This window comes from Ostrea edulis, chromosome 1 (genome assembly GCF_947568905.1).
Source record: "Ostrea edulis chromosome 1, xbOstEdul1.1, whole genome shotgun sequence".
Taxonomy (NCBI): domain Eukaryota; kingdom Metazoa; phylum Mollusca; class Bivalvia; order Ostreida; family Ostreidae; genus Ostrea; species Ostrea edulis.
In genome coordinates this window covers 77100493-77116774 of record NC_079164.1, presented here as the reverse complement: position 1 = coordinate 77116774, position 16282 = coordinate 77100493, and the positions used below count along the sequence as shown (strand labels likewise).

Here is a 16282-nt window from a genome sequence, read left to right as displayed (position 1 = left end):
GTGACAGAAATTCCAAATTTAGGCCAAGTCAAACACATTCTATCAGACTAAAACCATCATTTCCATAATCTACACAAAATTCTGCATTAAACCATATAGGTTGTACTTTGTTCTACCCTAGGTTGGGTTACTCTCATTATTAAGCCCCTTTTGAGAAATGTCCACAGCACTAAATGTCTATATATATGTAAGACTCCAAAGTGTGATGGTCACGCTAAAGTGCGATGGTCTGCTCCAAAGTGCGATGGTTTGTTAACGTTACGGACGCTAAAGTGCGATAGTCACGCCGATGGTGCGGGGTTCAGTAACGTTTGTGATGTCACAACATTGTGACGTCATTCTAAACGTCTCTCAAAATGAAACGTCAGTTTGCCCCAACGAGGCAGTCGTAACTAGTAAACTGGTACCCTTTTGACCTCGCTTCTGTCATGTTTGTATGTAGCACCAATCAGCGGGGAACCAGTTTATCGTAACTACTTGGCTATTTCCGTAATACCGTGTCTGCAACAGCAAGGTATGGCACGCCAAATTCACAAAAATGAGCTAAACATAGTTTCACAGTTGATAAACTAGGTTTATCGACTGTAAACTATAGTTTACGAACTGTAAACTATAGTTAACGATTCGTTAACTATAGTTTTCATCCGTAAAACTATATTTAACGGTTGTAAACTATAGTTTACAAATGCTAATCCAAGTTTATCTGTCTTTAAATAAACGTTAACAATAGATTTTGCTGATAAATACAGATTCACATTTGTAAACTATAATTTACATTCGTACTTTAAACCGTAGTTTACAATCGCGAAACCGTATTTATCAGATAAACTATGTTTTGCAATCGCTAATGATTGTTTTCATTGTTAATTATAGTTTACGCTTGTGAAACATAGATTATCTGTTAACTATGGTTTACAGATGTGAAATATAGATTAACGTCGTTAACTATAGTTTACGGTCCGTAGACTATAGTTCACAGTCGATAAACCTAGTTTATCGACTGTGAAACTATGTTTAGCTCATTTTTGTGAATTTGTCGTGCCATATCACATGGTTCACACACTGTTCAGGATTGTGAGAATGGCAAAGTACATTTGTTGTCGAACTATATCTACTTCGCCCAACATTCTTTAATTCATGATCATTTATTACTTGTGATGTATACGTAATAAATTTCTGAGGTTAGATATAATGCAAAACATTTTAAGTATACAATTTCGCGTTGGAAAATTTTGTGCTTGATAACACGACAACAAAATGGTATTGAAAAAATCAGTATATGCACCCAGGGGTGCATGAGCCGAGTTGCATGGGATACATTGTAAAGCCAGGAATGACGTGGTATATTTATAATTGTGAAGAACTAATTTCAGTTTTAAACTTTTCGAGTTACTCTTCAGAAACTATATTTGTCTGAAGTTTTCAATCTATATTCGGTCACTGTGACCTTGACCTTTGTTCTCCAAAATCAATAGGGGCCTTGTTTTGCTGGTATCCAACAATATATCCAAGTTTCATTTGATTCAAATTAAAAAAATTCGAGTTATCCTCCGGAAACCAAAATCCTTTTGGAATTTTAAATCTATTTTCGGTCACTGTGACCTTGACCTTTGACCTATTTTCTCCAAAGTCAATAGGGGTCTTCCTTACTTGGTACATAACAATATCTTCAAGTATCATTTGATTCGGATTTAAACTTTTGGAGTTATCATCCGGAAACCAAATTTTTCATTCTATATGCGGTCACTGTGACCTTGACCTTTGTTCTCCAAAATCAATAGGGGTCTTCCTTACCTGGTACCCAACAATATATCAAAGTTTCATTTGATTTGGATTTCAACTTTCGGAGTTATCATCCGGAAACCAAATTTTCCTGAAATTTTCGGTCACTGTGACCTTGACCTTTAACCATTTTTCTCCCAAATCAATAGGGGTCTTCCTTACCTGGTACCCAACAATATATCAAAGTTTCATTTGATTAGATTGTAAACTTTTCGAGTTATCATCCGGAAACCAATTGTTGACGCCCGCCCGCCCGCATCACCAAACCAATAGCCGAGTTCAACTTCGTTGCAACTCGGCTAAAAAGTTCTGATTTTTTTGCACTGATATTTTGGTGAAACAACACACGGTTGGTACAACCTGTACCAAACACTGTCGTTTACAAAGCAATGGACTTCGGCGTGTCACTCCATCGCACTTTGGAGCATTAGTATGTGCCGTCGGATTTTGTCGTGTCACACCATCGCACTATGGCGCATGTCTCACACCATCGCACTTTGGCGTGTCGGACTATCGCACTTTGGAGCATGAGTGTGGACCATCGTACTTTGGCGTGTCACACCATCGGAGTTTGGCGCAGACCATCGCACTTTGGATTCCCATCACACTTTGGTCCTACATTTTTAAATATCCCAAATAAAACTCCCTTGCAAGCGCGGAAAATCACAATCAAATATTACACAGAGGAAGGACATTTTAATGCACGTTTAAATTGTTGCGTACATGAATTGAATGAACGATATCTAATTTTAATGAATTTAAGAACAATTTTTGAATAATTGCGTGTATTAGTTATGTTATATTTATTGATATATATAGTAAATAAAACTTGATTATTAGGAAGTCACTTGGAGCTCCAAATTAAATTTTCCTTATGTCACATAATGATCTCTTTCCGTATTGAAAATTAGACACTAGGCTGAAGCTAGCAGCCACTAACCAGCAGCCAATAAGGCCAAAGAAGCTAGCAGCGAATAAGAAAGTTCATCAAAGTACTGCGATTACTCAGACGGAATACTAAAAAGTAACACATAATAAATCAGAATTGATAATTTTTCAAACAATTAATTAACAAATTTTTAATTACCAAGTTTCATACTTGAAGGCAATTCAGCTCACCTGAAAGTTTCTGACGTTACATCACATAGAGGATAATGAATGTTGATAACAAATTAACCTTTAAAGAGTCCACAAAAGGAGTATGCAGGCAAAAAAGTGGACCCCTAGGACTATCGTTTTCCGCCCTCAGTTTGGGGCTGTAAGGGTACCACCTGGGGTCACCAAACGGTGGGACCACTTTTCAGACCTCTCTAATAAATGACCATAGGGTGTTGGAATAAAAACAAAACTGATACAATGAAGTCAAATATATAGAACCTTTCAAAGAAGTCACTTAGGCCTTTAAGGCCAATTACGCTCATCTGAAAGTTCCAAATTTCACATCATGTAGGGTCTCGTTGAGGGCTAATGACAACTGCATCTTTGAAGAGTCCACAAAAAGAGTATGCAAGCAAGGAAGGGGACCCCTAGGACTATCATTTTCCATCCTCAGTTTGGGGCTGTAGGGATGCCACCTAGGGCCTCCCAAAGGTGGTACCCCTTTTCAGACCTCCCTTATAATTGAATATTGGGTGATGAAACAATAGAAAGCTGATAGAAGGTAGAAAACAACAAAGTCAAACATATACAGCGCTTCAAACGGTCACATGGGGCATAAAGTACCATTGAGCTCACATGAAAGTTTCTAATTTTACATCATGTAGGGTCATAATGAAGGCTAATAAAAGTTTAATCTTTGAAGAGTCTGTTAAAATATCATACAGGTAAGAAAGGGGACCCCTAGAGCTACCATTTTCCACCCTCAGTTTGAGCTGTAGGGGTACTTTTGGGAGTGGGGTACCACCTGGGGACTCCAAAGGGTGGGACAACTTTTCAGACCTCTCTAATAATTAACTAAAGGATGTTGGAATAAAATAAACTGATAAACGACTAGAGAACAATGATGTTAAACATACACAACACTTGAAAGGGGTCACATAGGCCTTTAAGGGCAATTAAGCTCACCTGAAAGTTAATAGTTAATAACAACTTAATCTTTGAAGAGTCCGCCAAATAATTATGCAGGTAAGAAAGGGGATCCCTAGAGCTATCATTTCCCACCCTCAGTTTGGGCTGTAGGGGTACTTTTGGGAGTGGGGCCACTTTTCAGACCTCTCTGCTAATTGACTTGTAGGTGATGTATTAAAACATAAGTGGTAAAGAACTAAAGAACAATGCAATCAAACCCATAGAACCTTTAAAATGGGTCACTTAGCCCTTTAGGGTTATTTACCTCACCTGAAAGTTCATGATTTTACATTTTGGAGTGCCATAATGGAGGCTGATAACAACTTGTTGTTTAAAGAGTCCGCTAAAAGATTATGCAGGTAAGAAAGGGAACTCCTAGAGCTATCATTTTCCACCCTCAATTTGGAACTGTAGGGGTACCACCTGGGGCCTCCCAAGGGTGGGCCCACTTATCAGACTTTTCTAATAATTGACTTTGAGGTGATGGAAGAAAACAAAACTGATAAACAACTAGACAATAATTAAATCAAACATATAGAACCCAAACAAGAGGCCCATGGGAGACATCGCTCACCTGAGTCACCTTGGCCCATATCTGAAGACTTTCCATATATATTTTCATGTAAAACCTTAGTCCCTATTATGGCCCCAACCTACCCCTGGAGGCCATGCTTTTTACAAACTTGAATCTGCACTATGTCAGGAAGCTTTCATGTAAATTTCAGCTCTTCTGGCTCAGTGGTTCTTTAGAAGATGAATTTTAAATGACCACACACTATTTTTGTGATTATCCCCCTTAGAAAGGGACATGGCCCTTCATTTGAACAAACTTGAAAGCCCTTTACCATATGCTTTGTGCCAAGTTTGGTTCTGGAGAAGAAATTGAAAATGTGAAAAGTTTACGACACCGACACTGACGACAGACAACGGACAAATTTTGATCGGAAGAGCTCACTTAAGCCTTCAGCTCAGGTAAGCTAAAAAGGGTCAAATGGGCGTTCAAGGGCAATTAAGCTCAAATGAAAGTTCATGATTTTACATGAACTTGATGTAGGGTCATAATGGAGGTCAATAACAACTTAATATTTGAAGCTAAGAGTCTGTGAAAAGAGTATGAAGGGAAGTAAAGGGACCCCTAGAGTAACATATTCCGCCCTCAGTTTGGAGCAGTTGTGGTCGCACCATGTGCTTCCCGAGTCTCGGTCCATTTTCAGACCTCTTTAATCATTGCATGACTGTCGTGTACATTATCGGTGCCCAACTCCAGGCCATGTACGTATATCTATGGGTGATTGCAGTTGTTGTTTCTGTGCAGTGTGTTGGTCTGCCGCTATTTTTTTTTTTTTTTTTTTCAATTTAGTTAATGTTTTTCAATTTGAATTAAATTGAGGTTTAGTACTTATTTTTAGATAGATAGAATCCATTATTTAGACATTTTTTAAATCACAATTAAGTAGCTTTGTATATTTTTTGTGTACAAATGTAATGGATTTGTCTATGGATTAGGTGTTCTCTGGGATGGGCTTGTGTCCCTCCCAGGATACCCCCAGCGATTGCGCGGCATAACACCGCATCCCCAAATTTACACATGAATTGGTTGGTAGGCAATGTAGGCTGTAGTTTAGACAACCCACGGAGTGGGAGTGCCCATGGCGGTATGAAAGGCCCTAAGATAGAGTTGTTTTCTCAGGGAACATTCATGGGTGGCGATTTTTTTCACTCCGTCCTCGCCTTCTTGTTTGAGGGAGGAGTTGGAAGATTATGGGGTACCAATGGTAGGGGTGAGGTTTACTGGTCTCAAGAGATTGACAGTTCAGATTTTAGATGAAAATCCATATTGTAGGTGCTACTCCCCGGAGAACTTTTTTAGTTTTGCTTGACAGTCGAAGGTTACACATCCATTTCAGGAAATCTCCCAGAATTTCTAATCCCCATCACTGCATCCCTTCACTCCAGTGCCAGGGGTCAGCCTAACCCCCTCACCGATAAGTTGATGACGAGACCCCAGGTCAGTTTAGTCAGGGTTTGTATCAGGGGTTCTAGTCAGTGCCAGCATATCCCTACACCCAGACCGTATCCCCCAGTTACCCTATTGTTGGAGCCGGGGATTACCCCTTCCCCCGGAACTCAGCAGGTCCCGTAGTTCCTCCATTGTCCCGATCTCCTCACATGGTCCTCTGGCCCTTTATCATGCAGTACAGATTCGCTAAACCTACTCATTCCATTTCCTTGACTCTGTGTCTGGGAGAGTGCCCAGTACGCCTTGGTATCCCCCATGGTTGGTGGCTATGCGAGCATCATTGTCATGACCGTCCCCTATCAGCAGCAGGGACCTTCTACTCACAGCCTGGCACCACTGTTTGTAGGGGGAGAGGGGGTAGAGTATCGAACGTTAAGCCCCAGTTAGGTAAACCAGAATCATATACGCCATTCTCTGGGCATTCCGCCCGGGGGCTAGCCCCAGTGCCCCCCCCCCCCCCCCCCCCCCCCCCCAGTACTCTTGTACAGGGGAACACACGATTGGCACGGGTAGAAACATGCCTAGGTACACGGATCTGTGGTATGATGGGAATTCTATTTGGAAATCCTTCTTGCACAAGACTGTTCGGCTAGCTTGCAGTCAACAATGAACAGAGATGGAGCATCACAACCAATTCTACTTCTCATTAGATGACACTTCCAACGACTATATTACATCATGTTGTTGGAGATGGATGATACTCTCTCACTGGCTTAGATTTTGAGTCGTTTCGAGAAGTGCTTCGTACCGTCAGTGCACACACGAGATGAATTTCCAGTCAGTTTCTCAGAATGTGGGAGAATCACTGCACCAGTGGGCGGACAGGATCCTCAGCTTAGCAATACATGCTATCCCATCTCTGCCTGCACATATCATTGTTAGGCTGTGTTTTGTAGTCGAGGTTTGCACGCCCTGGATGTTGGACCCAAGACTGTGGCAGAAGATGTGGACAAGATGCAATACTACCAACATTCCCGCTAAACCAAGTCAATTTAAGCCCATGAAGGAAATAAGGATGGTGGTCCAGAAGGAGGTCGAGCAACCAGTGGAACCCTAGCATTGAAAAAGGATTTAAGGGACCAATGTCTAAGAATTGAGGAACTGGAGAAGGAAATGCGGGGGCACACTCCTTCCCCCTAGATGCAACTCTCATCACAGCAGGGGCATGAACAGAAACACTTGGTTGCTTTCAAGTGTGGGGTCTTGGGTATCTGGAGCTCAACTGAAAGGATGCACCCCGAAGGCAAGAGGCAACAGTGAAGCCTAGGGAGAATTCCGAGGCCCACCAATGGACATTTGAGCATCGAGGGCATGGAGCGGCGATCTATCCACCATTGGCTAAAGAGGGGTCTATCCACGGGGATGTATGGATACTGACACAGAAGTGTTCCCCAGCAAAGGCCCACAATATTGGTATTGGACACTGGCAAAGCAGAGGAACGCTCACTGGATGAGTCACTGGGAAAAGGGACAAACATACTCTCTCTCTCGTGCGTGTCATTTAAAGAGGACATAAGAGGTTCCGAGTCAATTGTTCCTTAGAGTTCTCAAGGCATGTCATGTGCTTTTACTAATTGCACCTTGAATATCTAAAAAAAAAAAAATTTAATATCCCTGTGCAAAAACCAGTAATGAGGGTAAAATTGCTGCATAAACCCCAAATCATTTTTTCCCCATTTTAATATAATTTATTGTACACATTCAATTTAAAAAAATATAACATAAAATATAAAAATGATAATCTGAAAATTGAAATACTGTAAACCAGGCCAGCTTTTTGTGGGGATCACAAGAACCTCATTCTCGTGAATATTTCGCAAACCAGTCCTTTAATATCTCTCGTATTTGCTCGAGATTATCTCGGCCATGAAAATTAGTCACTGTGAACTAGTTTAACACTGGTAAATTTGTCACTGTGAACTAGTTTAACACTGGTAAATTAGTCACTGTGAACTAGTTTAACACTGGTAAATTAGTCACCGTGAACTAGTTTAACACTGGTAAATTTGTCACTGTGAACTAGTTTAACACTGGTAAATTTGAAATAAAATCACAAATAAAAGTTGGTTTACAGTATTATTTAAATTTTTGATATTTTTTTTTAATAAAACATATATCAAATGCTGATTTAACTATATAAATATACATATTCTCCTTCTATAGAAATGCTACACAAATACACGAATGTTTTAATCATGATCATATCCTGCCATAAATAAATACCGCACATTGCTGATACATACAGCTAATAGAATAACTATACTAAGTATCATACACATATTGTAACGACGACAACCTTTTTAACTCGGAATCATCTACACTGTATGTTAATACATAATTCTCTCACATACTTGCATAGAAGTTAAAATCTGCACGGTTTAATACATTCATACATAGCTGCATATCAGGAAAAAAAACATACAAAATGTCTCTCATCATATCAGTCAGTAAAACTCCTGCAGCATAATGTTTGTGTGCTTATAAACACACAGACAAAGTTTCACAATTTCAGATGTCTTTCTAGCCATTTTTAAACATACTGTCTAGTTTCCATCCATTCCGTACATAAATTCATATACCTACAGTCTCACACTGGCTACAGTCTCGCACTACTTGTCCTAAAGTACATCATGACATTTTCTCCCGTTTCCATGGCTTCTCCACTATAGTTGTCACCAGCTGGTTCTGAAATATGAAGATCTTGATCCTGTCGAACACATACAAGAAAATAAGGAGGACGGACACATACTGCACCCAGCCCCACTTAATCATGTACCAAAAACCTGGGTAATATCTGGCAGGAGTCAAGGTCATTGCATTATAAATAGTATCAATTACTGAATAAATGGCTAGTTTTTTTGTATAATGAAAACAATGGGGTACATTGTGAACCTATATAGGTTTTTATCTAAATTTGAAAGTTACTTGCATGTAAAATGATTATATTGAGAATTATAAACAATGAAAGACCAAAAGTGTATTACTAACAAATATTAGTAAATATCAATAAATTTATAAATCATTTGGAAAATGAATGTATGATAGTTTGAATCAGTAATCTAGCTTAGCAGTGGAAATGACTTTTAGCCATCCAAATGAAGTTGACCGTTATTCCGTACCAATCACAAAAATTAATGTTTGCCATAAACCAAATTTTAAATAAATGCATGTGTCAGTTTCATCCTGTATATTACTTTGAACATAAACAATCAAAACATGTACGTTATAAGATTGTGGTGATGCATGTGCTCGTTCTAACCGTTGCTCTATCAACATAATATTTTCTAATGATGTTATGTTAGAAGATTTTAAAACCATTTTTATAAAACTTTGAAATCCTGTTTTGTATAAGGTATTTGGTTTAGTGAAGGATACAGAATCATCTGTTCTGTGTAAGTGATGTTGCTGTTGATAATGAATGGCTGTCCCGCTCCTCGCCCACTTTTCCACACAGTGTATGGCGCATTCAATTGTGTTGTAACTGTTCAGTTAAAAAATCAAGAAATCAGAATTAATGATGGAATCATAAATGATATTTGACAACCCTCAAAAGGTCTGTGGGTTGTTTTTTTTTATTTAGTTATTTTTGACCTTCTTATATACCCTTCCAATTCTCAATAGAAATGCTGCACACAGTTCATTTTCAAGAAAAAAATCACCCTGGCATGGTTCAAACTTGCATACAAAATGCATTAATGTAAGCACGTGGAGAAGCAATTTGAATTATAATGAATCTACATGAGGATGTTTTCATTTGACATATTGTAGTCTTGCTGTTTCAGAAAAGGTTTTCCAGTCCCTGTTCATGGCCTCATTCTAAGTCTATGGACTACCATTTGAATAAACTTGAGACGAATGAGTATATATTACATGTATATGATGATCCTTCTGTCCAAGTTTTGCTATTCTAGATCAAGTGGTTTAAGAGAAGAAGATTTTTAACTAAGCCCAGCTCACTTTCACAATTTCCAAATCATTTCCTCTTGAAAGTAGACAGGGTCCTATATCTTAATAAACTTGAAAGCCCTTTACTTAAAAACATGTTGTACCAAGTTTGATTGATATTGGCTAAGTGTTTCAGGAAAAGAAGAACTTTTAAAATGTAACATCCAATTTTTCATGGTTCTCATTATCTCCCCTTTGTAAAGAGTGTGGCCCTTCAGCTTAACAAACTTGAATCCCCTTTATGCTAAGGTAATTTGTGTCAAGTTTCATTAAAATTGGCTTGGTGGTTTTTGAAAAGAAATGTCAAGTTTCATTGAAACTGGCCCAATGGTTTTTGAGAAGATTTTTAAACTGTAACATCCATTTTTTCACAATCATATCCTCTTTTGAAGATATTGTGGCTCTTCAGTTAAAAACAAACTTGAATCTCCTTCACTCGAGGATACTTTGTGTTCCCTTGGGATAATACTGGCCAAGTAATTCTAGAGAAGAAGATTTTTAGAATGTAACATCTAATTTTTCATAATTATCATTTATCTCTCTTTAAAGAGGGTACGGTCCTTATTTGTACAAAATTGAATCCCCATCACACAAGGATGTTGTGTGCCAAATTTGGTTAAATTGGCTGATTGATAAAAGTTTCTGAGAATTTAACTATGAGAAAAATTAATGACACCTACAGCAGACAAATTTTGAAAAGAAAAGCTCACTTGAGCATTCAGTAATAATCAAACTGTATTTGAAATATAAATCTTCATAGGATAAAATATGCTAATTTTTATATCAATTTGTTTAAGAGATGCTTCCTTGGACGAATTTATCAATGTATAAACTAGCATTTTCAACTTCCTTTTCTTTTGGTCTTGTCTTGGGGCATATCCAATCAATATGTAATAAAGAGATTTGCTGTCTTTTCATTAAAGTGTATTAGAGTAAAATTATAATCATTAAAATTTATAAAAACTAGAAATATGTCCATTGAACATGAATGCCCCTATGTGGTTTTTCAGAAACTACCCAAACATAATCTGAATACATGTATGTGAATTTAAAGTCATTTCGAATACCAAAGAAAAAACATTGGGCATAGCTATTATGTCACCATCAAGTGGTATTTGTGTATGAAGTTATCTTCAAACAGGCTAGTCAGAAACCAAGCTGATCATAAAACACAGCCTTGAGAGGTCAAGGTCACATGGAAGGTCAGGATCAAAATATTCATGCATAGTTGTCATTTCTCAACAAAAGATATTTATGTATGAAGTTTGATGTATTTATCATCAATAATTTAATCACAAAAGAGTCAAGTCCATGTGAGGTCAGAGTTATCACATTATGGAAGATCAAGTTAAGAAATCTTTGACGGAAATGACACAGTTGTCATGTCTGCACAACGATGTGTCTCTGTATGAAGTTGGACATCCTTAAAAAGTTAGTCAGAAATGAGCTAAATGCAAACATGAAAATCAAGGTCACACAGTAGGTCAAGGTAAAGAATACTAATTCAGTGAATTGATCCTAGCTGTCATGCTATCACCAAGATGTATCTGTGTAATTAAGGTATCATCAACAGTTTATTCAGAAAAAAGCTAAACCCAAAAAAGGACACACAGAAGAAGCATCACAATAAGGTTTATTTTAAAAATCATGCTTACCATTTCTCTCTGTATACTTTTTAAAGATGTTTGCCAAATCATAGGTCTCTGCATAAACACTTGTAGTATCAATAATAGAACCCTGAAATAGAATTTTCTCCCTGTTTGTTATAGTATAATTAGGAATCTATATTTTTTTTTTATTAATATGCTAGAATACTGTATTCATCCTATTGAGTGTTTAGAAAATAGGAAAAGGGGTGGTGGTTATTTAGTATTTTGTGTTGAAATATTTTCAGTGAAATTTTGACTTTAGCAATGTTTAAATGAATGTCAAATTTTAATTGAGTTTTTCTTATACACTTGTGCTTTTCTTTATAATATGATCCACTCAGCTCGTATTTATAATTTCAAACTGTCAAAACAACGAGGTAAATACACAATGATAATAGTAAGATAAGTTGTACTGTATTTAAAGGGGAGCTCTTAATTTTTGAGAGCTGAAAACTCCTGGGGGCACTTAATGGGATAGGGGCACAAATGCCACTGGATATCACCAAATCCTCCATTCAATGGAGATTATTATAAGCATAATTTAATATCACAAATAATGGCATTCAGAGCATTTTGATAACTTACACTGTATCTTGTGTCTAAGCCTCTGTGTCTGAGAGGCTGTTTCTGTTTCAAATTTAGTTCTCCATAAACATCAAGTCTTGCTCCAGCTTTTGGTGATTCATAGTTTACATATGCCAAGGATTCCATTCCAAATGAAGAAAATCTCTTTAAAAAGCAACAAATAAGTTTGTAAGTTTTTGATATGCAAAGATATGTTCATTGCAGAATTTCTTTCATGACCAATTTTTTGCTTGTTTGGTTTGGGTTTTTTTTTTGTACTTACATGCAGAGTATATTCAAAAAAGAGAAGAAGTTTCACACCAACTACTTTTTCTGAGTCAACAAAAGGCATTTCTAGTTTAAATTCTAGTCCATCTGCTTTTCCATCACCATTTTCATCTGGCTCTCTTGACTAAAATAATTTAATGATGAAACCTTTTACATAATTCTTCATATTCACATAGGTTATGCATTCAAACTCCACCTGAATTCAGCTTTTCCTAATTTTTTAACTAATTTACAAAATTTGCTAACACTATATTGACTGCTGATTACTAATCTATTTTATATTTCTTTCTAGTTGATTTTCATTAAGAACTGACACAAATCATTTCTTGATTTATGTTATTTCCCAATAACTAACTATTGGTCACATTTCATACCTGAATAAGTGGTATTCTAATATTCTGTTGCTGAAGCTGGTTGTATCTTTGATATGTACTGTACGTGATGAATCTACCCTCCTGTTCCAGTTCGAATATTACAAGTAATTGCTTCTTGAAATGAACAGTAGGAACTTCTCTGTAGTATTCTTCTTTCTTCCAAAATCCTTTAGAAAATGAAGATAATGTAGTAAATGTATACATATATAAGAATAAAACTGTTTTTAATTGCAAAACATTAGACTCTATATTTCACACATGCTGGGTCTGGTTTATAGGCCTACATACTCATATCACAAGAAGTGACTTTAATTAAGCTGAATGGATTGAATCAACACTGTAAAAGGGAGAAAATGCAATGGACCAGAGAAGAAATCGAACCCAGGCCCTCTGGAATCTCTAGTCAGGTGTTCTACCAACTGAGCTATCTGACCACCAGCGATTGAACTCGTCTCAAAGCCACAGCACAATGCCACAACTCAGTATGGTTGATTGTGACTGTACGTATATCAACACTCAAATTAAGCATGATTTAACAAATTGTGATATGATCCAAGCAAGCTCTACTGACTCACTGAAGCATGTAGATAAAGGAAATACTTATGCTCATTGATCATGAATACTGTATTTTTGTTTATCAAGCATGCCTGAGTCAGAAATTACTCTTGCTATCACTTTCAGCGATGACTGAAATAACATCTCTATATATATACACGTGTTGTAAAAAATAAAATGATGAATGTATAACAATTCAAACTCTTTTTAAATTGTTGATGTTGTATATCTTATAAATGCAGACTAGATTTAGCAGTTAAATACTTCACAATGTATCAAAATCTCAGTTACTCAGTGCGATATCTACCGACATCATGTTCATGCACGTCTTATTCAATGTATAAAAATACGTAAATTTTAATTTCCTTAAAATATATCTCACCATAACTTCTGTAAACAACAAAGAGAGGGGGTATGAATACAAGAAATAAGATACAAATTGTCAAAAGCGTAGCCTTTGTACATATATGAGTTTTATAGCGCCTGAGTTCAGGATGAGCAAATACTTCGTATACCGCCATATTTAAACAAAGCAGTAGCGCAGCAAATTAATTGTTAATTGGCTCAGGAGACAATTCGGACTCAATTCACAATAAAATCCCATGATTTGTTTTTTATTCAGTGACGTATAATAGCTATGGTTTATTATTTTTCTCAAATGACTGAATTCTACTGTGCTTGGAATATAAAGTATTGTACACTCTAGAATTAAATGAGAGTGTTTGTTACCGTCACGAATATATAATGTACAAATACATGAATATCGAACGCTCACGGATTTTACGTAATATTTACAATCTAGCGGGAGAAACGAAATTATAAGATATCGAATTGTGCGGTATTCAGAAATTGTAAGACACAAAATGGAGGAAGATACACCGAGGACAGTTATCCAAGGGTTAATTAATGCTGCTGACACCAATGAGACAGATCGTCCAGTAAGAAAACGTAAACGTTTGACGAGAACACCAGATATGGACAGCAGACTAAGTCGATCACTTCCTTCCACAGAAATTAGACTTTACCAACAGGATGAAGCTAGTCCACAGTATATTGTGTTCTTACTACCGTGTCATTATGTCTCCCCTCTTCCAGGGAGAGACATTGTTTTTGTGCTTTCTGTCCGTCCGCCTGTCTGTCACAAAATCTTGTGAAAGCTTCTAGCTTCTCCTACATGTCCTATGCTATATGTTTAAGGCTTATAGGACAGACCTAATACAATGCTTTATTGCCTTTTGTAGATATGCATATTGTTGGAATGGGAGGATCCAATTATTTTCCTCAAAGTTATAGTGGATATAAGAGGATGGAGGATGTAAACTAGCTTGTGAACACTTCTCCTATATGGCTTTATATCAGGGTTGGGCAGTTAAAACCGCCCCGGTTTCCCCAATTCAACAGTCATATACATTATTTATTTAATATTATGACTTACAAGTATATATATTATAATGTTATGAATTACAGTATTTACCATAATGGCCACTTAAACATGTTAAACATTTAAAATAACCAATAACACAGACTATATAATGACCAAATAATTTTCAATCAACCAGTATTGACCACCGGCCTGGTCATTACTCATATTGACCACTTTTTTTGCCAACCCTGCTTTATATCTGATAGACCTGAAACTTTGTACATTGCTTTTATTGCCATTTGTAGAAGTGCATATTGTCGAGACAGAATGATCCAATTTCTTTCCTAAAAGTTAATGTGGATCTAAGAGGGGTGGAGGATGTAAAATAGGTTTGAACGATTTTCCATTATGGCTTATCCGGTAGACTTGTAACTTTTTACAGTAGGATTCAATTGTTTTCCTTAAAGTTATAGTGGATCTGAGGGGTGAAGGGCATAAAATAGTTGGTGAACACTTCTCTTATGGCTTATCAGAGTTCATAATGTCTATGTTCCTGCTCATGCTTTCTCCTCCATACCATGCAGTACATTAAGGGGAGGAGGTCTCATTTGGAGAACTTCCAATTTGGGAAACATTTGTTTTTCATAAAACAATCTCTAGTTAAATATGTTGAATGTTGCCATCTGTTGTTATCAAAATTCAGGTTTCTCAACAATAAATGCAATATTTTGATAAATTTTATCCCGATTGATCTTACAAAAAATAATATGTTATGTTAAAATTCAGTGGGACGGATTGCATGTACCTGCTCATAGACTAAGATTGTAGATGCTAGTCTATTTAAAACAACTCATCATGATCAATTATGGAGTAGATAAGTATCATAAGTACATAAATTTAGAACTAGTTCTGCAATTTTGGTGTTCCTGACCATGTACTACCAGCTACAAATATATTATGTGTACATAAACAGTTTTTTTTTAGTTGGAATGACTAAAGGACTTGAATTTTCTGATTCAAGCAGAGTATTTTGGAGATTGTGGAGTGTGAAAGTACTTTACTACCTTCCTCTATACTACATTTTACATAAAGGCATCTTATTTTAATAACACTTTGCTTTCTATGTGAATTAGACCTATTCCCAAGTGAGGAAAGGGAAGATATCTTTAAAATCCCATGTGTCACAGAGCTATTTTCCTCAATGACTTGGTGCTGAAATGATTCATCGAAATATCGATACTGTTCAATATAAACCCTCGATTCAATGTTCAATTCATTGCCTCAATTTTCGATTCGATACGTTTATTACAAACTGGTTCAGTAAAATATATCGGGTTCGGTCTGTAATGAATATATTTTTCCCTGCATGGGGGACAGAATAGCGTCAAATAACGTTGAGATTGTTGTTTACTTTGAGTTTTACGAAATTAATTATATACTTCATCAGTTTAAACTACAGAGCCAACATACATCTTACCATTCGGCAGTTCGGAAACATTTTACTTTTAAAATCATGAATGTGAATCTTGTTAATTAAATTTTTCTTCAATGTTATTATTGGTTTCTTCTGTGAATTGTATCGTATTGAATTGTGGCATAAGTATTGCAATATGTATCGTATCGTGAAGGGGGAGTATCGTTTCAGCCCTATCAATGACAATATTCAACGTGATAT

At 36.7% G+C, this 16282-nt stretch overlaps 2 protein-coding genes across 3 annotated transcripts in view; one reads left to right on the top strand and one right to left on the bottom strand.

Moving 5' to 3' along the window:
• Positions 1-7534: 7534 nt before the first annotated feature.
• LOC125680594 (transmembrane protein 231-like) lies at positions 7535-13796 on the bottom strand. The gene is made up of 7 exons (XM_048920278.2): positions 13627-13796; positions 12690-12856; positions 12311-12439; positions 12049-12192; positions 11470-11551; positions 9245-9350; positions 7535-8663 (listed from the first exon to the last, which is right to left on the bottom strand). The coding sequence occupies exons 1-7, from the start codon at positions 13763-13765 to the stop codon at positions 8498-8500; spliced, it is 933 nt and encodes a 310-aa protein (XP_048776235.1). The 5' UTR covers positions 13766-13796; the 3' UTR covers positions 7535-8497.
• Positions 13797-14024: 228 nt separating this feature from the next.
• LOC125680604 (centromere protein T-like) overlaps positions 14025-16282 on the top strand; it is a 30960-nt gene continuing 28702 nt past the window's right edge. For both annotated transcript variants that reach the window (XM_048920296.2, XM_048920286.2), the window contains exon 1: positions 14025-14292. In XM_048920296.2, coding sequence (XP_048776253.2) covers positions 14108-14292 — 185 coding nt within the window. In that variant the 5' untranslated portion in view covers positions 14025-14107. The remainder of the gene's footprint in view (positions 14293-16282) is intronic.

Coding starts and splice junctions, on each gene's coding strand:
- LOC125680594 (XM_048920278.2), bottom strand. CDS start 13,765: ATGGCGGTATACGAAGTATTTGCTCATCCTGAACTCAGGCGCTATAAA. Junction 12,440..12,689: donor TTAGAATACCACTTATTCAG/GTATGAAATGTG, acceptor AAATTATTTTAG/TCAAGAGAGCCAGATGAAAA. Junction 8,664..9,244: donor TACACAGAACAGATGATTCT/GTATCCTTCACT, acceptor GACTCCTGCCAG/ATATTACCCAGGTTTTTGGT.